The following is a 22449-nucleotide window of genomic DNA, read 5'->3' on the forward strand; positions in this document are numbered from 1 at the left end:
GGTGAGGGGGAAGTCTCCAGCTTGGGGAGGGTGGGGGAGGGGTGGGGAAAGGGTGGCACAGACCAGACACCAAGAAACCGGACCTGCAGCGGCGTCTCCCCATGCAGCTCTGAGCCACAGCAGCAGCGGCTGCGACAGAGATGGGGGGAGCAGAGAAAGAGGGAGGGGGAGGCCCTTAAAGAGACAGCAGCTGCAGCACAGGGGGCTGCTGGGGACAAGGGCCCAGGGAGGGATGGCTCTTCGTTTGGGGAGGAAGTTGGCCCAGGGCTCCTTGGCCAGCTGGGAGAGGGCTCTGAGCTCCGAGATGGGCCTGACTTTCCCATCAGCACTTTGTGAATGCCTGGCATTTCCTCCTCTGCCAGTGCCTCCCAACATGTATCCCTCAGTGGCCTGCCTGGGGTCCCAGGTTAGGGGCTCCCGGGCCAGCAGAAGAAAAGATTCCCTGGGGGAAGAAGTGGGGCATCTTGCTTAGTCTGAAGAAGGAGTTGAGGGAATGCATGGGAACAAAACACCTTGACACAGCATCGTTCAGACCCTGAGACACCCCTTCTGTGCCCCAGGGAGAGGGAGAGAAGCTCACATACACCAGGCACCTTTCATGTGCTCCTCATTCTGCTGCAAGATCGTGGCTGTGCTTGTCCCCTCTTTACAGGTCCTCAAATGGTCCCTAGGCATTAAGTGAAGCTTCCCAAGGTCACATAGTTAAGGAGCAGCAGGAACCTCTCATACTAGCCGTCAGAGTGGCAAGGCAAGGTTTGAAGAAGGTGGGGAAGGCTGCCTCTCAGAAAGCCTGCCTGAGCCCGAGGATGCCCAGCTCCTGTTCTCCAGGCTTCCGCCTGCCCCTGGCCACCCCCAAGCACTGACCACTCTCTTTTTCTCCAGTTTTACCATACACCTGGCCTCCTTCCTCTGCGACTTCATGGAACAGCCTAGTTTCAGAGTGGGAAAGGACCTCAGGGATTGGCAGGTTCCAGCCCCTCATTCCACCATGAGGAAAGTGGGCCCAGTGACTTGACCAGGACCACACTGCGGGTCAGAGGCCTGGCCCCATCAGAGCGGCTTCTCCTTCTTCCGGGGGCCGCCTCTCCGGAATTCTGCTGTCCTGCCCTAAACTCTGTCCTGTGGATGTCTACATGACCTGGGGCCTGCTACCCAAACTGTACTTTGGTCTCCAGGCTTGCCCTGAAATGCGCCTCAATAACCAACCCTACAAGTTGCTTTTCCCTGCCCAAAGCCCACCCCATCTCCTCCCCTCAAGAGAGGCGAGGGGCTGGGAGCTGCGGTTTTGTGCTGCCCTCTAGTGGCGCGCTGTAGGAAAGATCTTGGGAAGTCAGATCCCGAGACAGTGTTAGGGACAACACTGGACCTGGCTTCTGATTTCACTTTAGGAAGAAAAGGGACCCAACATCCTGTGTTTTTCCTACATGCTGGGCACAGTGCGAGGTGATTTATGTTGGCTTTTATTTAACCTTCCCAGGTGGTGGTCTCCCTGTTTTACAGAAGAAACTGAAATTTAGAAGTTAAAAAAAAAACTTGCCAGGATCACACAGCTATGGGAATTGATAAAGCTGGATTTCAAACCCAGCTTTGCATAACTCCATAGCCAAAGGTGAGCAAAGCTACAAAAATGTACTGAGTCGGAGGGAGGATGGGTGCTGGTAGGCCCATATAGCTGCCTATGGAGGGCCACTAACCTGGTCAAGGTGCTGCAGCTTCACTTTGCATGATGAAGATTAATGCAGGTAGAGACAGGTTTTTCTGCCTGCTGGAAATTCACTCAGATACCCTAGTAAGTTCTGCCTTCTGTGTACTCCCTCCCCTACCTATGGTCTGATGGTAGCTCATATTTATATTAAGCTTTGTCAAGTAGGTTGGAGCTGAGCAGCTTCTGCCCCCATTAGATGGAGTGGGAGTCCTGCAGCTCACAACACCCCTACAGAGCCTACATTCCTGGTATTGTTTGCAAGAGTCTGCCAACTCTACTTTATAGACAAATTCACATGACCCTCACATCTCCATGAAGAAAGTGGGTGTTATTGTTAAACCCACTTGCAAATGAGGGATCTGAAGTTCAGAGAGGTTAAATGACTTGCAAGAGATACCCTAGCTGGTGTCTTTTGACACGTAACCCCACCCTTGCCCCAACCCACTCTCTGCTTCTGCTTTCACCACTAACTCTTCCGGAAAGTAAAAGATCAGCTCCACCAGCCCTGGCCCCAGGAAGGAGACCCTCTTACTTGGATGCCATAAAAACAGCCTCTTGTCTCTCCATCTGCAGGTCAGTGTGGTTCTGCAGGCCCCAACGCAGCACAGAGAAGCATGATGGGAAGAAGACACAACCTAGTAGCAAGAGCAAGGTCATGCCTGTCTGTGGCAGAGAAGGTAAGAAAAAGATGGCCATGAAAACACCTCAACACAGTGTCCTTCAGGTCCCTGCCCACCAGCCTTTGTCACCCCAGTAACACAATGGCCCATTAGATCCATCCTTCTGTAACTACCAAAAGCCACCAGGCATACCTCTCCTCTAATCTCTTTGGGATCCTCATTGCACTTTTAATATCCATCATTCAAGGCAATTGGACATCTTAATTCTTGTTTTAAACCCAATTCCAACAATTTCATTCATTTTTCCTGTAACCCCTGAAGCTGGTCTAGACCTCCCAATCCATCTCACAACCTAAAATTCCTCCTCTTTCTCCTTCACCCTGATGAGATGACTGCTGCTCTTCCTTAACTCCACCCTGTCCCATCCTCTGCATCCCCTCACCGCCACCCCGAGTCACAGGGCCTCACCTCAAGGGACAAAGTGCAAGGATAGAAAGGGAGGTGATGTTTCCCTTTGGCAACCAAATCTTGGAAAAAGGAAGGCAGGCACGTGTTCAAGTTGTCAAGATACTTGAAATTTTAAAATAACATTTTTTCAAAAAGAAAAAGAAAGCCCATTGTTATCCCATTACAAAAGATCTAAAAAAGAAAAAAGGAGAAACACTGAAAACACACATATTCACATATAGATTATTTTTGTCTGAAAAAACCTCCCTTCCCATCCATTCCAGGGAGGAGAGAGTTGGGACAGACCCAGGAGGGATGTAGAGAGTCGGGGATCGCCATCCTGCATCCCATATGGCTTCGAAGGCAGCTTCCGGGGTTACAAGGACAGTGTCAAACTGCCAGGGCACGAGGCCGCTCTGCAGAGGCGATTGCAGAGGGCAAGACCATCACCCTCCCACTGGTGGATTGCTTGGAATATGCCATCCTCCCATTGGTCAGCCCGTTGACACTGTGCCCTATCATTTGCTTCCCGCTTGGGTGGGATTCTAGCGCCTTGGTAGAATTAGCCAATTAGAATTCGTTGAAGACTTGATGGACAGCTACATTTCAGGTGCGGAGCTGAAAGAAAGGAAAGGAGGAAGAGGGCGGGGAGAAAAGGACAGCCTAAGCAGATTTTGCTTTAAGGGGCTAATAGTTAAAGACGGCGATTTCTAGGGGAGCATCTGGATTTCAATTTCAGATTTCAAAGAAGCGTACTGTGTGGCTCGGTTTACATGACATTCAGAACAGGCACCAAACACATCTAGGGTGAAAAATCAGAACAGCGTTTGACTTGGGGGGAGGTGTTGACTGGGGGCAGACCCCAGGGAGCCTTCGGAGGAGTTGGGGATGCCCTTACAGTGACTGCAGTTGTATACTCATGCATGCAGTGTGAACGTTCTCGAAGCATTCTCTTGGCATTTGAGTACTTTATTTAAGCTAAGCTGCGATTCTTGAAATGCTAAAGAAATTTAGGCTCTTCCAATCCCTGAGCGAGTGAGCAAGACCCTTGTGAGCCTCAACCTCTTCCTCTGTGAGGTTGAGATAATAATAATGCCAGCTCATTAAATGCTATTTACTAACATTTACTATAGGCCAGATGTGGATCTGAGTGCTTAAAAACATCAAGTCGTGTCCTCAAAATGACCTTGTGGGTAGGGATTATTACTGTACCTCTTTTACAGATGAGAAAACAGAGGCACGAGGTTTGGTACCTTGTCCAGTTACACAGTCAGAAAGTGAATGAGGTAGGATTTTTTTTTCTGAATTTATTGGTCTTTATAACGTTAAGTAGATATAAAAAACTCATAAATTCATTTTCCAGAAGAAACTGAAAGGTTAAATTAAAAAGGAGGAAAACAAAACAAAACAAAAAAACACCATTGAATACAATTTAGACATCCTCTTGCACATTTTCAGAGCTCATCTGTGTTAACAGTTCTTGTTTCTTTAGCTACTAATTTTTTTTCCTCTGGATGGGCCTCTGAAACTAAAAGGTTAAGCCAGGAGCAGGATAAGGTTGTTGAAGATGACGCTTCTAGTTGCCTGACCAGTATCCATTCTTGCCTTCTTCCTCATTTTGTTGGGAACTGAAATGTACCTATTTTAAAAACTATATTTCCCAGCCTCCCTTGCAGTTAGAGGTCTGGCCAATATGATGTAAGCGGAAGTCAATATCTGGGGTTATGAGAAAAGCCCTTTTATAAAATGGAGGTGATGCAGTTCACAAAGAAGCAAAAAGAGGTGGCATTTTTTTTTTTTTTTAAGATGACCTGTAAGGGGATCTTAACCCTTGACTTGGTGTTGTCAGCACCACGCTCAGCCAGTGAGCAAACCGGCCATTCCTATATAGGGATTCAAACCGGTGGCCTTGGTGTTATCAGTACCACACTCTCCCAAGTGAGCCACAGGCCGGCCCTTAGATGGCTTTTAAAGATATGAAAAGAGGCTGAGCTGGGACTGGAAGCTGGGCAGCCTGTCTCAGGAGTCTGCCCTGCTACCTTCTCAGTTCCTGCATGGGCTCATTGTGAGGATTAAATAGAGATGATGCATTTAAACTACTTTACACTGTAATCAGCTGCTATATCACGAGCACCTACAGTATACAAGGCACTGTGCTAAAATGCTTTCTGTACATTCGTTCTCTCATTTAATCATCTCTACAACCTGATAGATAAACTTCCCCATTTTACTGCTGAGTAAACTGAGGCTCAGAGAAGCTAAATGGCATGTCCCAGGTCAGATAGTCAATGGCAGAGCTAGGACTCAGCCTTGGTTCGACATGCCTGCTGCCTTCCAGGTTGGGAGAAGAGAGGGGGAGAGAGAGGAAGGAACTGCGAGGAGCAGCGCCCCTCGGTACCCAGGGCTTACCCTGTAATATCGAATGAGCAAGGAAAGAAAGCCATGAACTGCTAAAGATCGGGCCCAAGTTTCACAGGAATCTGGACTCTCTCCTACATTTCTTTCTTTAGTCATCAATTTCTTCTTGTTCCCAGCAAAACAGTCCACGGCTGCACAGGCTTGTCTGAGAGATAATAGATGAGGGAAGAAAATAGTTGTGTAGAGCAATGGCTTTCAATGATTTTTACAGCAGTAACACACAAGAAATACCTTTTATTTCATGACTCAGCTCGAGCACACACGCTACACTGAAAGCAAACATTCTGGCAGTACTCACCAGCCCTTGTTATGTGCAGCACTCCGTGGTTTCCTATTATCACTTTCCCCCAAAATGCTGCTCATGACCCATTAAGCAAGTTTCACAACCCACTAGTGGGTAATGACCCAAGTTGGAAAAACTTTGGATAGGAGCAGTGTTTCTCAACTTTTTAAAGGTTATTATTACTGCTTCCTTAAGGAGCCTTTGTTAGACATTTTTTTTTTTCTAATTGCTACCCATCATGAAATTTTAATAACACAGAATACTGTATAGTATTTATGTATATCTGTGCTTTATATATTAAACAGTAAGATTTTTTCTGCCCCCCCCCCAAGAATGAGTTTTCACTCCCTTGGGGGGATGTTACCCCAGTTGAGAATGATACTAATGCTTATTTTCTGAGACACCTTTACACACACCATCCCAACCAACATCGAGTGAGATGTATTAGTCCCATTTTGCAGATGAATGAGTTGAGACTGAGAGGTTATATTAACTGTTGAAGATTGAAATGGCTGGTAATTATACTGGGAATCCATAAATTTACCAAGATTCTAGTTCAGCCTCTTATCTTCTCCAAACCTTTGTTTCCCTATGTGGAAAATGGAGAAATTTATCTATAGTATTGTTCCCCAAACCTCAGCTATGGTTTTTTGGGTTTTGCCCTATTTGTACTAATAATAGCGGGTATTTATATAGCATTTACTAGGTGTCAGCCAATCTAAGCCCTTTACATGTATATATATATATATATTTTTTTTTTTTTAAAGATGACCGGTAAGGGGATCTTAACCCTTGACTTGGTGTTGTCAGCACCATGCTCACCCAATGAACTAACCGGCCATCCCTATATAGGGATCCGAACCCACGGCCTTGGTGTTATCAGCACCACACTCTCCCGAGTAAGCCACAGGCTGGCCCCCTTTACATATTATTAATTCATGTAATCCTTACAATAATCTAAGAGATATCATTATTACCTTCCCTGGATAGATAAAGGAATTGAATCACAGAAAGGTTGTGTGACTTGCCCAAGGTCACGGAGGTAGTGGCACAGCTGGAATTTGAACCTAGTAGTCTGATTTCCAGAGTACCTGCTTTTAATCATGTATTTTAAAAGGAAGCTTTTGGTCACTACGGAAAATAGAAAAATCAGTATCACTTGCTGTAAATAGAAGGTAACAAAAAATATATAAAATGAAAAAATGTTAAAACATTCTAGCCAGATACTATCCCATGTTGCTCGTTCTGAGCTAGAGGCCCTCTCTCTTTTTGTTAAAAGAAAGAAAGAAAAGATAAGCAGAGATAGAAAGGTGTTAAAGGGCTTCTGGCAGCAAAATGAGACTTTCTCTGTAGCAGTCAGAAGTGTGGAAAGGGAACTAGAAAGAGAATAGCTTGTGTGTGTGTGTGTGTTACTGCTGAACTGGTGTTCTACCTAAAATAAGCCCAAGATGGGATGTGCTCCACACACTTTGAACCCTTGTCTAGGAGTCCTAGGAGTGTCTGGACAACCCTGCAGAGGAAGGGAGATGCAGCCAGCCAGTCCTGGCCTGGGATTGCAGCCAGAAAGCACTGGAAGCCTTGGCTGGCAGGTAGAGGGGCAGTGTGGGGAGCATTCTCTGAGGCCCATCCGGGCTCGCCTGACTTCTTTTTTTCTTTTTTTAAAAGATGACTGGTAAGGGGATCGTAACCCTTGACTTGGTGTTGTCAGCACCACGCTCACCCGATGAGCTAACCGGCTTATCCCTATATGGAATCCGAACCCGGGGCCTTGGTGTTATCAGCACCACACTCTCCCGAGTGAGCCATGGGCCGGCCTGCAGGCTCGCCTGACTTCTGTCACCATCTTTCCATCTCCTAGCCTGCCTCCCCCAGTGAGTCTCTCACCCCCACGCAGTCCTCACCCAATTTACCCTGAGCCTAGACTTTACCGTTGCCAGTTCCTTCAGGCTCCTCTGTTTAGATGCTCTCCTGCTCATGCTCTTTCCCTGCAGACCCTGTGGATGTGTGCAGGGCTGATATCATCGAAGGCTGTGAATAAGTAAACAATAAGCAGCAAGTGGCGTGTTTCCCACATGATACCCAGGGAAGGGTCCGATTCCCCCCACCTGTACTCTGGGGAGAGTCCTGGCCAGGGTGCCAGAACATTTATTATTTATTTATTATTTATTTATTTATTTATTTTTTTTGTCTTTTGTCTTTTTCCGTGTCCGGCAACGGATCGCAACCCTCAGTGTTGCCCCCGTACCGGACCGGGGACCGGCAACGGGATTGCAACCCTCGGTGTTGCCCCCGCGCCTCGCTCAGCCAGTGAGCGGGAACCGGTCTGCACGTGGGATCCGAACCCTCAGGCGGGAGCGCCGCTGCGCTTCCCAAGCGGCGCACTTATCCAGTGCGCCACCGGGCCGGCCCGAACATTTATTATTTAGTATTTTTATTTGTACCTGTCCCAGGTGAGGTGCTCTTCCAAGCAATTCCAGTCCCACCCTTCATCTATACACTGGAAAAAGCTGAGGGGCACAGCAGGCGAGTTGGAGTCAGACAACTATGGGTCCAGGCCCTTTCTTCTTCCATAGACTGGCTGTGTGACCTTGGCCAAGTGTCAGAACCTCCCTGAGCCTCCATGGTATATACACAAAGTCCCATTGCCTGGGCCTAAATCCTGGTTCTGCCAATCACTAGCCAGGAGTCCTTGTGCAAGTGATTTCATTCCTCTGAGCCTCAGGGGAATAAAATGGGGACAACGGCAGCTCCACACAGGGCTGCTGGGATGTTTAAATGAGACATGTGTAAAGCACACTTCCTATGTAAATATTCATTGTAATATTCACTAATAGCTGTTGTTATATTTTTTAATAAGCCCTTGTTCTATGCCAGCTACTTTACATATATTTTCTCTAATCATCACAAGCTTGCTTATCTCTTAAGGTAATCCCACTTTCCAGATGAGGAGGACTGACACTTAGGGAGGTCACTTGATTTGCCCAAGGCTGCACAGACACACAGTGGCAGAACTAGAATTCAAATCCACATCTTGCCTCATTCTAAAGTGTGTTTTTGTTTTTGTTTTTACAACTGGGTCATAGTTCCTTCCGGTCTATAAATTGGAAATAATGGTTTCTGCCACTCAGGTCTACTGTGAGGATTAAATAAGATGAGGTCTGTGAGAGGCCTCTGTTGAAGCTAGCTCCACTCAGCTCAGCTCCTTTCTTCCCCTGGGGTAATTACCTAAGCACAGGCCTTTCGTTTTCCTAATAAGGAGGCTAGTGAACCTCTTCTTTATCTCTGGGAGATGATATTGTCTGATGTCCACAGGAGAGGGCTGAAAGTACAAGATCAAAATCAGAACTGCCAGGTTCCCTTTCCACACCCATGCCTGAGCCTGCTGAGGCTTCTTTCATCTTCTGGGCCTTCTCTGCACCTCTGATCTCCCACCCACTCCACGATGATTGGGAGTACATAATTCTTTTCTCCCTTCCCCAGGAGCAGCGCAAAACCACATGGGATGCCATCTGACATCTCCAGCTTTGAACTTTAGGTAGAGGGAGACCTTGTGGTTATCTGGCTATTGTGATGTCAGTTTCTCCCTGCCTCTAACAAGAGGTGTGATGTGGGTGGACGTTGGGCCTTAGCAAAGCAGGACGCATACATCACCACTCCTATTGGCATGCCTGGCAACGAGCAGGCCTGGTGCACTGCCTGCCTCCTGCATAATGTACGAGCCTGTGGTAGGAACAGAACACCATCAGTGGCAAGTCTGACACTGCAGGCTGTGGACGTGTCTGGAGGCCTTGCCAAGGCTGACTCTCTGTTGGCAGGGGCTGAAGAGGGGGAGGATGTGTCACCTGAGGCCTTTCCTGGGGCTGAGGTGGGAACTGGCCTGTCTTGGTCCGTGGGATTCTGTCAGACAGACAGACAGCCCTAAGAAGGCAACCTGGCTGTGCCTTAGAATCAACAATGGTGACATTGGGGACAGCTAAACTCCTGTTTTCTTGGCTTAAAACTCCCTCTGAGAAGGCTAGAGGTGGCAGAGGGAGTGGCTGGGACCTTCTCAGTGTGGTCGAAGGTGGGAGGGGAGATTTGGGACCCAGGAACACAGACCCGGGCAACTTCCACAGCTGCCTTGGGTGTAGGAAATCCCTAGCTGCAGTGAGGGACATCAGGTGGAGAGCATGGATGAGAGGAGGTGTAAGGTGGCACTGCTTTCAGGGGAAAATGCCAGGATGCAGCAATCGTGTAGGAGGTCCGGGGCCTCCCTGGGAGGTTTCCCTTTTTATAAAGTGTCCATGTGTGCATGTGTGCAAGCATTTGTGTGTGGAACCAAAAGGTTAGGAATGAAAGAGGGAGGTCTGTGTGTCTTAAAAGCCAAGGGAACCAGGGCATCTGGATAACAACACTTCACTAGTGCATAGAGTTGGATTCGACTCATTCACAGCACCAGTGAGTATTCACAGGGCCCTCAAGTCTAGGCCGAGTGTTAGCGCTTGGGCTGGGGAGAAAAATCGGACCAGGTCCCAGGCATTAGCAGTCTAATTTGAGAGCCGGCCTCTGAAGTAAAGAATTCAAACACCTGGGGGATCCAATCAAGATGGCGGAATAGACGGATCACAGCGTCACTCTCTCCCACAAATCAACCAAATTTGCAACTATAAAAATGTAACGTCAGCCAAGCTGGGGCAGCTGGAGCTCAGGGGAAGAGGAGGAGAGACCGACAGAGTTCATGAAGGCGAGAGAAACTACGATGGGAGAAAGAAAAAGCTGCTCCGAGCATTTCCGGCCCCGGCTGCTTTAAGGCTCGAGCTGCTGAGTGCATGGAGCAGGAGCTGGCAGAAGCTGCAGCTGTGCCCTTGGGATGGAGTTACTTGGAGGTAGCAGGAGAGAAGAGGGCCTTGGTGGCCCCCAGGACAGTAAGACCGCTAGTAGGGTTCACGTGGACCCACGCAGCAGTGAGGAACCAGAACAACTGAAAAAAAGGAGCCGTTCAGAGGTCGGTGAGTCATTGCAAGGGACCAGCGCAGGGCCTGTCCCATGGGAAGTGTTTGGAGCACGGGCGGTGGGGGAGACGGGCCCACCGGGAGAACACTGGGACAAAGCAAAGACAGCTGATCTGCCCCCCAATCAGCACAAGACCACTCAGAGGAGACTGGTCAGGAATGCAGAATTCCATGGGGTGCAGTTTGATGAAAAAACTCAGGCCCAGATCAGAGATTCTACAGAACACAGATCCACCAGGTCTCTGGAGAGTTGGAAGTACCTATAATATCAGCCATTAAACCCTGAGCTGCACAAAAATCCTTCCCTAGGGAAACAGCAGCAAAGTAGCAACTTAAACAACCACACAGCTCAAGTACTGGTTCCCACAGGAAGTTCCCCCATGTTAGAAGCAAAGGACAAAAAATTAGTTCCAGCCCAGGCACACCACCAGCACCTTGGGGCCTGCCTGGGAACTGGAGGCTCGGATATGGGGACTGGACCCCACTTCCACTTCCAGGCAAACCGCACCAGAGCCTCGGGGCCAGCCCTGCCTGGGAACCAGAGGCTTGGATCTGGGGATCGGACCCCACTCCCACTTCCAGGCAAACTGCACCAGTGCCTTGGGGCCAGCCTGAAGACCTGAAGCATGGAGAAGGGGACTGGACCCCCCTCCCACAACCAGGCACACCACACCAGCACCTTGGGGCCTGCCCAGGGACCTGAGGCAGGGAGAAGGGGACCTGACCTTTCTCCCACAACCAGGCACACGGAGCCAGCACCTTGGGGCTCACCCAGGGACCCAGAGTATGGAGTTGGGGACCAACCAGACCACCCTCCTACAAATAGGCATAACATGCCAGCACCTCGGAGCCCACCCAGGGACCCAGGGAATGCAGAAGGGGAGTGGACCTCTCTCCCACAACCAGGCACAACATGCCAGCACCTCAGAGCCCACCCAGAGAGCTGGGGCAAGGAGAAGGGGACCGGAGCTCTCTCCCACAACCAGGCACACTGAGCCAGCACTTCAGGACCCAGGAAGTGGAGAAGGGGACTGGACCTCTCTCCCACAACTAGGCGCACTGAGCCAGCACCTTGGGGCCCACCAAGGGACCCAGGGCATGGATTCGGGGACCAGACCTCTCTCCCACAACCACGCACACTGAGCCAGAGCCTTGGGGCCCTCCCGGGGACCCGGGGTATGGAGTTGGGGACCGGACCTCTCTCCCAAAACCAGGCACAACATGCCAGCAACTTGGAGCCCACCCAGGGACTTGAGGCAAGGAGAAGGGGAATGGTCCTCTCTCCCACAACCAAGCACACCATGCCAGTTCTTCAGGGCCTGCCTGGGTATCCAAGGCATGGAGAAGGGGACTGGACCTCTCTCCCACAACCACACACACTGAGCCAGCACCTTGGGCACCACCCAGGGACCCGGGGTGTGGAGAAGGGGATCAGACCTCTCTCCCACAACCAGGTACAACATGTCTGCAGCTCGTAACCCACCCGGGGACCTGGGGCATGGAAAAGGGGACCAGACCTCTCTCGCACACCCAGGCACACCACGTTAGAGCTTCAGGGCCTGTCCAGGTACCTGAGGCATGGAGACAGTAAACAGAATCCCCTCCCACAACCAGGCACACCATGCCAGCACCTTGGGGCCTGCCCAGGGACCCAAGGCAAGGAGAAGGGGAACGGACCTCTCTCCCACAACCAGGAACACTGAGCCAGTGCTTCAGGGCCCACCCGGGGACCTGAGGCATGGAGAAGGGGACCGGACCATCCTCCCACAACCAGGCACACTGAGCCAGCGCCTTGGGGTTCACCCAGGGACCCAGGGTCTGGAGTCAGGTACCGGACCACTCTCCCACAAGCAGGCACAACATGCCAGCACCTCGGAGCCCATCCAGGGCCCCGGGGTGTGGAGAAGGGGACTGGACCACTCTCCCACAACCAGGCACACCAAGCCAGTGCCTTGAGGCATGCCCATGGTCCCGGGGCATGGAGAAGGGGACAGGACCACCCTCACACAATCAGGCACACCATGCCAGCACGTCAGAGCCCACCCAGGGACCCAGGGCATGAAGAAGGGGACCAGACCTCTCTCCCACAACCAGGCACACCAAGCCAGCACCTTGGGTCCCACTTGGGGACCTGAGGTATGGAGCCAGGAACCAGATCCACAATAACATGCACCACACCAGTACCTTGGGGCCCACTCAGGGACCCAAGGCAAGGAGAAGGGGACTGGACCTCTCTCCCACAACCAGGGACACCATGCCAGCACCTCAGGGCCTGCCCGGCCCAGAGGCATGCAGAAGGGGACTGGCCCTCTCTCCCACAACCAGGTACACCAAGCCAGGGCCTCAGGTCCTGCCCAGTGACCTGAGGTATGGAGCCAGGGACTGGACCCTCCTCCCACAACCAGGCACATGGTGCCAGAACCTCAGGGCCCGCCCAGATACCTGGGGCATGGAGAAGGGGACCAGACCACCCTTCCTCAACCAGGCACACTGTGCCGGCACCTCAGGACCTTCCCAGGGACCCAGGACATGGAGAAGGGGACTGGCCCCCTCTCCTACAACTAGGCTGTGTGACCCTATGCTCTGGTTCAGGAACCTTCAAGAGATCCTATGTGGAGCCTTGAAAGAACGGATGGGGCACAAAATCTTGTTTATATATTTATCATCTGACCCCTCTCCTCCAGTAGAATGTCAGCAACACCAGGGCAGGAGATGAGCCTTATTCTCTGCTAGAGCCCCAGAGCTTGGCGCCCGGCTGGATGGTATTGACAGGCTGCTGAAGCATGTGGGCTTTATCCCGGAGTCAGTGGGAAGTCTCTGGAGGTTTTGAAGTAGAAAAGGAGCAAGATATGATGTGAGTGGTGGGAAATCACTTTGACAGTGATGTGAAGATTGTAAAAATGGCATAAAAATGGAGAAGTGGGGTCAGATTGAAAAACTATTGATAATCCTATACAATTAACAGTTAGCTTTGATTTTCACAATATCCCTGTGAGGCAGGCGTTTCCCTCTTTTGCAGATGAGGAAATGGACTCAGCGAGGCTCGGTGACTTGGCCGAAGTCACACAGCGAGTTGCTGGTGCGGCCTGGAGGTTCGGTCCTTCCTTTGTAGCCCTCAGGGCCCCGGGTGCCTCCTCCGACGTGCAGCATCTGATGAGGATCCGAGGTAGGACAGCGGCGGCAGGAAGTCGCTGTCTCCATCTAGTCGCCGCGGGACAGCCCCGAGGACGGCGGTTAGGAGGAATGGGGTCCGCCCAGGATCGGGCGGGAGAAGCGCGGCGGGAATGAGGAGTTTGGGTCTCGGCGGCCGCCGTAGGGGCGGCGTTCTGGTCCCCATGGTAACAGCAAGACGCAGCCGAAGGCTTCTGGGCGCTGCTGATGCAACCGCCGATGGACCCAGCGCAGCGCGGGATCCGTGGACTTCCCGCGGCCCCGATGGTGCAGGTGGTGGGGCTGCGGGGTCGGAGGCGGCTCGGGTGTGGGGATAACAGATGGTGCGGCTCGGGCCGGGCTGGGGCCTGCGAGGAAGGCTCCGCCCTCGAATCCCCAGGCCCCCGGATTCCCATTGTCTGGACCAAAGGGCGTCGCTGGGACTCAGTTCCCCCAAACGGGAAGTGGGAAGAAGAGAGTGGGCACCCCATTCTAACTCCCTCTCAGCCCCTGAGGCCCAGGACCCTCTCTCTTCTCTCCTCTGCAGCTCCCGGACTGCCTGGCGCCGCCCTGCTCCATGGACGTGAGTCCAGGCCCCTTCCCCTCTCTGGCGCGTCCTCTCAACGCCCTCCAGTCACTCTGAGCTTGCCTGCCTTCGAGCCCGGACTGGGCAAGGGGCTTCTTACCCAACACAGACCTTTCCAGCTAAGGGCAAGAGCTGTGAGAAAATGCCATGGATGGATTTCCCACGGGGGACACATTTCCGGTGTTCCCGGCAAGATGAAGAGTTTAGCGAGTAATCCAGGAGAAAAGGCACTTCAGGCAGAGGAAGCAGCGGGGACAGAGATCTGGGGGTGAGATAGAGGGTGGGGCATTTGGGGAACTGGTAGGACTGCAGTAAGGCTGGAGTGTAGAGGGGGCGGGAGGGAGAGGTAGGCGGGGCTGGATTGGGGGTTTGTCATTGAGTCATTGGGAGCCATTGATGGATGGTAAGGAAGGGAGAGATACACAGGCAGAGCTGGTGTGGAAAGAGGTCGGTTGGAAAACAGTTAAGGACTGGGAATGTGGGCTGAGGGATGGCAATGTGGAGTCAGAGGCAAGAGACCTGGTTGCAGAGGCATTCAGAAAGGAAGATCAACAAGTCTCAGAAGACTCTAGCATGACCAACAAGTACTTGATGGTGATGAAATTGGGATGACTGGAAAAAAGGCAGGTTTGGGGGACAAGATAGTGAGTCAGGGTGTAGTCCTATTGACTCCACACCTTCTAGTGGTTGTTCCTCCCCACAGCGACCTCTGTGTCCCTCCTGGTATTCCTGTGTTCCTGCAGTCCCTCTCCACTTCCCTGTCACCCCTTCCTCCTGTGCTCATCCAGGCCTTCTCCAGCCAGTGGAATCCAGCCCCTGTTCCTGTCAGCAGCCCTTCCCTGCTGCTCCCCATCCCTGCCATCGTCTTCATTGCTGTAGCCATCTATTTGTTGCTGCTGGGCCTAGTGCTGCTGACTAGGCACTGCCTGCTGGTGAGGGGGCTGTCGGGGAAAAAGGGTGGGCTCTGGGGAAGAGGCACCCAGTCGGTCTGTTCCCTTATCTGCAGGCTCTTACCCTGAGACACCTTTGCCATTTAGTCTCCACATCTATTCCTTTTGAGGGACCAGAGGGTCCCCTCATCTCCTGCCCCAGCTGAACCGTCTCCTGCCCATCTCCTAAAAGCTGAGTCTTGGCCACCTCTACCTGCTGCCTTGCCCAAGTCATCCTGAGCCTTGCCATCTCCTAGGCCCAGGGCCGCTGCACAGACTGCAGCTCCCCCTGCAGGAAGCAAGGTGCCTCGGGGCCACAAGATTGTTGCTGGACCTGTGCAGAAGCCTGTGACTTCCCTCTGCCTAGCCCAGGCCACTACCTGGATGCCTGCTGCCCCCAGCCCACTGAAGTTGTGAGTACTATTCCTATCCCCTGCCCCTCTGAGCCCTGATCTAGGTACGATCTGTGCATTCATTGCTTTGTTCAGCAACATTGATTACTGAGCACCTATTCTAGGCCAGGCACAGTTCCAGGTACTGAGTCATGTGGAGACAGCCAAAAACAACGTTATCAGATAATTTCTGGCGATAAAAGAAAATAGGGTTCCAGATGGAGAAAGGTGATGTGTATGACATGTATGGCACATAATCAGCACTTCTGAGAATGGTAGTTAAGAGAAAAAACAGCTTCTGTCCTTTGAGTGAGTACTGTGTTCCAGATTATTGACATTATTATTTCTCCCAACAACCCTGACAGCTGGGTTTTTTTTTTTTTTTTTTTTTTTTTTTTAAAAGATGACCGGTAAGGGGATCTTAACCCTTGACTTGGTGTTGTCAGCACCACGCTCACCCAAGTGAGCGAAACGGCCATCCCTATATAGGGATCCGAACCCGCGGCCTTTGTGTTATCAACTCCATACTCTCCCGAGTGAGCCATGGGCCGGCCTGAGCTGGGTATTTTTTTAAACCTATATATTTTTTCTTTTTTCTTTTGGTGGCCAGCTGGTACAAGATATATTTTTTCTGATTACAAAAAGTATTGTTTACAAAGTATGCACATAGTAATATATGGAAAGAAGCATAGATCACTTTTTAAACCAGCTCTCTAACCCAAAGTTGCTACATTTTGTGTACGTCCCTTGTATACTAACATACAGTACTGTCACTGCTGTATTTTACTATTATTTGGCAAAAATGGGATCATACCACTTCAACTATTTCATCACAACTGCTTTTAAGCTTGACATCACACCTTGGCTATCTATCCATGCCTGTACCTGTAGATAGGTAAGTATCATTACCCTCCTTTTGCAGGGGAGTAACTGGCTTAGGAAGGTTGAGTCACTTCTCCAGGGTTACATGGGAGAGCCTTGTTCAGCAAATTACTCCACAAGTGTTAGTTGAAACAGAATCCTCAGGAGAGAAGCCTGGCTCGCAGAAGACAGGCCATTTTTGCATTTCTGGGTTTAAACATGTTAAATGTAATCGACTACCATCCTAGGCTATGATTATTTTGGGCTCAGAGATTTAGACAGCAAAGCTCCTGCCTGCCCTTGGAGCAGTGACCTTCCCCAGGAGGGAAGAGGAGGATAAAAGACCAAGCCCCAGCAAATTCATGTCTTGGGCTGACTATGATTGGTGCAAATCCTTGGCAGATGTTTTGAGTTTCAAAATAAATGTGGGAGGGCTGGCCCGTGGCTCACTCGGTAGAGTGCGGTGCTGATAACACCAAGGCCACGGGTTCGGATCCTATATAGGGATGGCCGGTTTGCTCACTGGCTGAGCGTGGTGCTGACAACACCAGGCCAAGGGTTGAGATCCCCTTAGCGGTCATCCTTTTAAAAAAAAAAAAAAAAAAAAAAGGGGGGGCAAGGAGCTCTCCTGCTTCAAATAATCCGCTTCTGGTTTCCCAGGGGTAGCCAGGAGAGAGGTTCCAGGGTTGGGGCAGAGGGTCAAAGGGGAAACAAGAGGAGACCTTGGGTTCTAAAAACTGCTGTTTTGTGGGAGAGCCTCAGTTACAAAATGGTTTCCAGCCCCCTGTCCTGGGCATGCCGTACCCTTCCTCTTCTGTGCACACAAAATGGTTAGGGATTCATCTTCTCCTTGGGAGAGAAGATGGGGTGAGGTGCACTGTAAGAGGGACTGGGTTTTCCCACCTTCCCCTCCTGGGCTGTAGGAACTTCCAAACCTGGAGACTTCAGGACGTGATTCTCTCTGGCTCCTGCTAGAGCCTGGAAGGGATCTAGAGTGGCAGGGGGCCAGGCAGGGTCATTCTGTCCTTGAGCTGTCTTGGCACAAAGTACATTTAACTCTCTTTGTTCTTCAGTTTCCTTAAAGAAACAATAACAACCATGAAGGTTACAAAGCTCTTGCTCATTTTATAGTTGTAGGCACTGAGGCTTACAGAGGCTTGAGTGACTTGCCTGAGGTTATACAGCTTGGCCAGCCAGAACACACACCCAGGTTTCTCTTCCTTTCAGGGGGAGAAACCTGCCTGCTTTGCTTCTTTCACAGGCATACTGAGAGGATCTCATTCATTTGCTCATTCATTTGCTCATTCATTCACTCACCAAAGATTTATGGAGTTATTACTGTTGAGGCACTGCTGAGCCCTGGGGGCTCAGCAGAAACAAAACAGACAAGGTCACGGTCCTCCCAGGGCTTACATGCTGGTGGTAAACAGAAATACATTGGTAGTAACAGTGGAGTGTGAGAGCTGATGTGCTAAAGTGCAGTGGTTGGTTCTCAGCCCTGTGTGTGATCAGAAGCAGGTGTGGGACTTAAAAGCAAAGCTGGGCCTCCGGGTAGTCTGGGATGAGACTGTAGTTTGTGAATTTTTAGCCAGTTCTCACATGATTCCGATGGACACCAGGGTTAAGAACTACTGATAAGGAGAAATAGAGCTGTGATGTCAACAACAGCTCTCTTTCACTGAGTGCTCACTATGTACCATGCATTGTGCTTAGTTCTTTCCCCTGATTCTCCATAAGGATGCCACAAAGTTGGTGTGAGGAAACTGAGGCTCAAAACATATATTAACCAAGCTTAGATTCAATTCCAGGCCTTACCGACTCTAGGGTCTGTGCTCTAACCAGTAACAATGATGGCTGGACCTCACAAAGTCAAAAAGAAAAAAATCAAAGTGAAAAAGTCTCCCAAGAGCTGAGAGAAACACAAGGGTTAACAGTCTTGTGGAGTCCTTGTTTAATGTACTTAAACAGCAGATTCTTTCCAGAAGCCACATGGCTGCTTGTGAGAGTGGAGAAATCCATTAGCCAGTTATTAATGACTAGATCTAAACCTTTCCAGTGGACAGAGCCAAGAAATGCATTTAATACCCTCTTTTCTGAGGTAAGAGCAGTGGAGCCTTTTTCAGCCACCAGTTCTGTGCACAGAATGATGGTGTGGTCCTCCAGAAGCCCACAGAGCCTATTTCATCCCCAGATTGGGACTCCCTAGAGACGCCCCAAACCGCACCCTCACCAAACACAAGCAAACAAACCACTTCTCTCTCACCCTCTTTCCCTTCCACCATGACACTTCTAGTTTCCTCCCCGAGAGGCAGTTCTGTTGGCAGTAGCACAGCCCAATTCAGATCCCTCTCCCTGTAGGTGGCTGCTCCCCTCCCCTCACTGGAGACCCTAGTGATATCTGATCTCACCAGTCATCTGACACTGCACCCCAAAACCTCAGCTGTTGAAAAGGTCATTCCCCTATTCCTGGCTTGGCTTGGTTTCTGATTGAGCTGTGCAACTGTGACACTAGTTCTGCCTCTGGCCTCAAGGAGCCAATCTTCTGTCACATAGCCATCTGGGTGTGTCCCACTCTAGCCACTTGGCCTGTCTCCAGTCCATGCCTGAGGCAGTTGCAGGTCATCCCTTCCAGGGCAGGGGGGCAGTGGGTTGGAGGGGGCCAGTTCTCCCTTCCTGTGCCTAAGGACATGCTGTTCCTATTCCCCAAGAGACAGACCTTCTGTTTCCCCGGGAGCTGAGAAGCCTTCTTTTTTCCTTGCCGAAAGAGGAAAAAACATAGGCTTAGATTCATCCATTCATTCAACATTCCTCTGTATCTCAGACACCTGCTGAGGGTGAATCCCTACACTAACTCAGTGGAGAACACGAGATGAACTGTACCTGCCCTTGCAGGCCCAGGAAGAAGCTGATGTTCCTAGCCCTGGGAGGCAGGGACTCCAGGGGAATCACAGGACTGGAGCAAGCAGACCCTGCTCCCTCTCAGCTCCATTCCCTAATTGTATTCCTTTGGGCAAGTCACTCCCCTCTAAGCCTCTATTTCCCCTTTTGTAAAGAGGCCCACTGCTCAGGGTTCTGATAATGAAAAGAGAAATAACTCTTTTTAGAACATTAACTGGCCAGCCTCCAAAAAAAATTTTTTTTTTAATATAGAAATTGCCATTTTCAAGGAAAACTGGATTTTTTTTAACCATTCATGAATGTAGTCTGTGCCTTGCACAGAGAGTAGGTGCTCAAAAATGATTAACAAGATCCTACAGTTTGGTCTCATGCCAAGGAAGAAGTCCATAAAACCCACAAGTTATTTTCATGATGGACAGAAAGATGTGTGTGTGCTTTCTGTTATTGACTCTCAACTGCACAAGGCCATGAGGATGTGGCAGGACTATCTCTGAGCTGGACACTGGGACACCCAAATTCTAGCATGGGACCCAGGGCCAGTTGCTCTCTGGTCCTCAGTCTGCTCACCCATAAACTGGGAAGACAGAGAGAACCCCTACTAGTTCCTTCCAGCTCCTGAACTTTGCTGTTTGGGACATTGCTTCATGGCTGATTTCTCAACAGCACAGAGAATTGCTTTGTTTCACAAAGCGGTGGATGGTAGCCTCTGCTCCACTGGGCCAGTGAGACTTCCCAGGCCTCTTTGTTCCCTTCGCCTCTCAGAGGGAAACAGACAGAGGCTGTGGTCCCACCGTCCCCATCCCTCTCTCCTCTCCCTCAGGGCTGGGCCCCACGGTGCCCTCGCTGCTGCCCACTCTGTGACTGTGCCTGTGCTTGCCAACTTCCCGACTGCCAGAGCCTCAACTGTCTCTGCTTTGAGATCAAGCTCCGATGAGGACCCAAGATCTATGCCCTTTGGGGAGCGGCCAGCCCCAGGGCCCACATGCCCTCCTCCCTAAGGGGCCTCCAGACACCTTTCTTCAGGCCACTGGAAGCACCAATGGCCTGCTCAGCTTGCTGTGGAGGGCCTGGCTCCCTGCAGGGCTGAACTCAGAGAGCCAGCAGGACTGCAGCCCCTTTGTAGGGCCAGAAGAGAGAGGAGCTAGTGTGCCCGCAGGTGCCCCTGCCCCCTCTTCCCCTCCCCATTAAACTATTATATATAACTATTATATATATATTATATATAAACACCGCTCACCATAGACAGCATTACAGGAGGAACTTGGGCCTTGAGTACAGGATATACGGCTGCTCCAACCTTGCCCCCGACCATGGACTTGGGGTTATTTTAGGAGATGAGTATAGTGCCTACATCTGCTCTTCCTCTTAAAAAATGGGCTCCAAGGGCCGGCCCGTGGCTCACTTGGGAAAATGTGGTCCTGATAACACCAAGGCCACGGGTTCGAATTCCTATATAGGGATGGCCGGTTAGCTCACTGGGTGAGCCTGGTGCTGACAACACCAAGTCAAGGGTTAAGATCCCCTTACGGGTCATCTTTAAAAAAAAAAAAAAAAAAAGGCTCCAGAGAATGACAGCAGCCAATATCAAGGCCCCAGTAGTCAAGGGAGGAGGGAATCAGAGAGGGAGCCAGCGGGAAGGAGGCAGGGAGGGCCGCGGGATCCTCTACCCCTTTCCCTCCCCACAGATCCCTGTCCAAAGATTTCTCTGACATCCAAGGACCTCAATCTGGATATCCAAGGAAGAAATTTCCTCTGAAGTACCGGTGAGTGGGGGGGGGGGGGCCCCCCCGGGGGGGGGCTCCCCTCCCCCACAGTAGGGCAGACCCTAGACTTCCCTTTTCCTACATACTGGGCCCCACGCTGGCATGAATGTCATGGGCTTCAGGTTTCCCTAAATATAGGTCCCTGCCGGGGGATCCGTGGCGGGGAAAGGGCAGGGGTCACCGGAGATCGGGGACATCTGTGCGGGGGAGGGCAGGAGCTGCCTTATAACCCAGCCCGGGTACTCCTGGCTCACTCGCTGCTACCAGGCTCTGCCGGCTCCTTCAGTCTCGCCGCAGGTGGGCCGCTAGCAGGGTGGGGTTGGGCCGAAGGGGTCGGGATAAGGGGGGTGGGGGAGCTCGGAAAGTATCTGGGAGGAAGATCAGCTCAGGGATGGATTTTATTTTGGAGAAGAAAGTCAGGTCCAAAGAAGACGTATCGCAGGCTCCGTGGCCCTGCATCCCCGACACTCGCTTGGGTCGAGCCGTGGCCAGTTTCCGCATAAACTGGTTTTCGGTGGCGGCCGGGGACTACGGACCTGTCTGCACCGGCCCCGAGAGAGATCGTATGCGCGTGCTAGGCTGGCTTCCCGGCCAGGGAGTCGGGCCCGCGCGGATGAGGGCAAGGCCTCGCCTCCGCTCCCTGCCAGCCCCGGCCGTCCCCTTGTTCTTCGTGTCCGTCGGCTCTGCGCCCTGCGCAGTGCAGCCCGCGGGCGAGGCAGGCAAACGCCCGGCCTCTCGACGGTTACAGCGTGACACACGCTGCAGCCACGCAGGCCGGAAGCTGGGGCTGCCACGAGCCGCCCGGCTGGGCCTAGGAGGGGAAGCCGCGCCTTCATCCTTTCCGAGTCTGCCACCCGCTTTCCCCATCTCCCATCCCCGTCTCCTCCGGTGCCAACATTCCGGCTGAGTCACAGCACCCCAGAGCGCGCCAGGCGGGGGAAAAAGCGAGAAGGGGAGTAGGGCCCTGGCGACCCGCGGGATGTGGCCCAAGTCACGTCCGAGGGGGGAGGGGGAAAGATCAGGTTCTCGCCGCCCCGTCCTCTCCGGAGCGCAGCCTCCGGGCTTCGCCTCTCGGGGGCGGCCTCGTGCGCGGTTCCTCCCCTGCAATTGGACGCCGTTCACTCCCGGCAGAGGAAAAACTGGGCGGAGCGAGCAGCGGTGCCTTTAAAAGGCTGGGCACCGCCTCTCGCACCCCGCGCCGCCCCCTCGGGAGCTGAATAGGCTGCGTCCCTACCCGAACGCGCCGCAGAGCCGGGTGCTGGTGACGGCTGCCGCGTTCGCTCGCCCTGTCCGCTCTCCGGCCCGCCGCGCCCCGCAAGCCCGCCCCTCTCCCGGGCCAGGTGAGCGACCCTCGCCACGTGCGACGGCCTGGGACCCTGGGGAAGGATCTTGGCGGCAGTGGCGGG

At 51.9% G+C, this 22449-nt stretch overlaps 2 protein-coding genes across 3 annotated transcripts in view; both read left to right on the forward strand.

Moving 5' to 3' along the window:
• The first annotated feature begins 13821 nt into the window (after nucleotides 1-13821).
• On the forward strand, nucleotides 13822-20488 carry LOC103600317. Its single transcript, XM_008584585.1, has 5 exons — nucleotides 13822-13908; nucleotides 14162-14197; nucleotides 14989-15132; nucleotides 15387-15542; nucleotides 20101-20488. Exons 1-5 carry the CDS (start codon nucleotides 13843-13845, stop codon nucleotides 20212-20214), a joined length of 516 nt encoding a protein of 171 aa, XP_008582807.1. The 5' UTR covers nucleotides 13822-13842; the 3' UTR covers nucleotides 20215-20488.
• A 476-nt stretch (nucleotides 20489-20964) lies between these two features.
• Nucleotides 20965-22449, forward strand: part of ALDOA (aldolase A, fructose-bisphosphate) — a 6506-nt gene continuing 5021 nt past the window's right edge. The window contains exon 1 of one of the 2 annotated variants that reach the window (XM_008584587.1): nucleotides 20965-21043. The gene's annotated coding sequence lies outside the window, so the exon portion shown is untranslated. Of the gene's footprint in view, nucleotides 21044-22241; nucleotides 22384-22449 lie in introns of those variants that run through there. The other variant, XM_008584586.1, reaches the window with a different exon arrangement.

Source organism: Galeopterus variegatus, unplaced genomic scaffold (genome assembly GCF_000696425.1).
Source record: "Galeopterus variegatus unplaced genomic scaffold, G_variegatus-3.0.2 Scaffold3304, whole genome shotgun sequence".
In the NCBI taxonomy this organism is placed as follows: Eukaryota; Metazoa; Chordata; class Mammalia; order Dermoptera; family Cynocephalidae; genus Galeopterus; species Galeopterus variegatus.

Excerpts from the sequence above, each read along its gene's own strand:
- LOC103600317 (XM_008584585.1), top strand. The coding sequence starts at position 13,843 with ATGCAACCGCCGATGGACCCAGCGCAGCGCGGGATCCGTGGACTTCCC. Across the intron at positions 13,909-14,161 it reads CCGCGGCCCCGATGGTGCAG|CTCCCGGACTGCCTGGCGCC; the intron begins GTGGTGGGGCTG and ends TCTCCTCTGCAG. Across the intron at positions 14,198-14,988 it reads CGCCGCCCTGCTCCATGGAC|GCCTTCTCCAGCCAGTGGAA; the intron begins GTGAGTCCAGGC and ends GTGCTCATCCAG.